This window comes from Wasmannia auropunctata, unplaced genomic scaffold (genome assembly GCF_000956235.1).
Source record: "Wasmannia auropunctata unplaced genomic scaffold, wasmannia.A_1.0 LD313319.1, whole genome shotgun sequence".
Classification (NCBI taxonomy): domain Eukaryota; kingdom Metazoa; phylum Arthropoda; class Insecta; order Hymenoptera; family Formicidae; genus Wasmannia; species Wasmannia auropunctata.
In genome coordinates, this window is record NW_012049571.1 from 1 (window position 1) to 630 (window position 630).

Consider the following 630-nt stretch of genomic DNA (forward strand, 5'->3'; position numbering starts at 1 on the left):
AAGCGTGCATTATCATTACTTATCGCAACTGAGCGCAGGGCTCTTCCAAGGTATTCTTATAAGACAAAAAATTATTAATTAGAAAGATTAAATATTGTTTCGTCCATTACGTTAAACTGTTACAATTTTACATAATATAGGTGGCATATCGTTCAGTGGTACAGCGTTTAATTGTTGGGCGCAAGTTGAAAACTCTTTAGAAAAGGCCAAGAAATTGAGTGCTTTGATGGGATGTCCTACAACTTCTTCCAGAGATATGATACGTTGCTTGAGATATCGTCCAGCTCGCGCGATGGTTCAAGCTACAAGTGAATTTATGGTGAGACTCGCGAGACTCGCGAGACTTTCTTTTTATTACCTTGAAACAAGAATACAATCCTCAGATGTATAATAGAAAGAAGAAATCCGATCTTATGCTATTTTAGACGTTCTTTTATATACCCTTAACTCCTTATGGTCCGGTAGTTGAGAGGTTTGGTGACGAAGCACCTTTCATCGATAGAACACCTATTGAAATCGTAAGTAGCGGAGACGTACAGGATGTACCTTGGGTTACGGGAGTAACGAGCGAAGAGGGCCTCTATCCTGTAGCTGGTAAAAATAATGCAGAATAATAAGAAAACTATTTTA

The 630-nt window shown here is 38.4% G+C and overlaps 1 protein-coding gene across 1 annotated transcript; it reads left to right on the forward strand.

Annotated features, from left to right (window-relative positions):
* Window positions 1–6: 6 nt before the first annotated feature.
* LOC105460938 (venom carboxylesterase-6-like) lies at window positions 7–594 on the forward strand (the record flags this gene model as incomplete). The annotated part of the gene is made up of 3 exons (XM_011707432.1): window positions 7–50; window positions 141–319; window positions 426–594. Coding segments are annotated over exons 2-3 (262 nt in total), but the record flags the coding sequence as incomplete, so codon positions are not given.
* Between the last annotated feature and the right edge of the window lie 36 nt (window positions 595–630).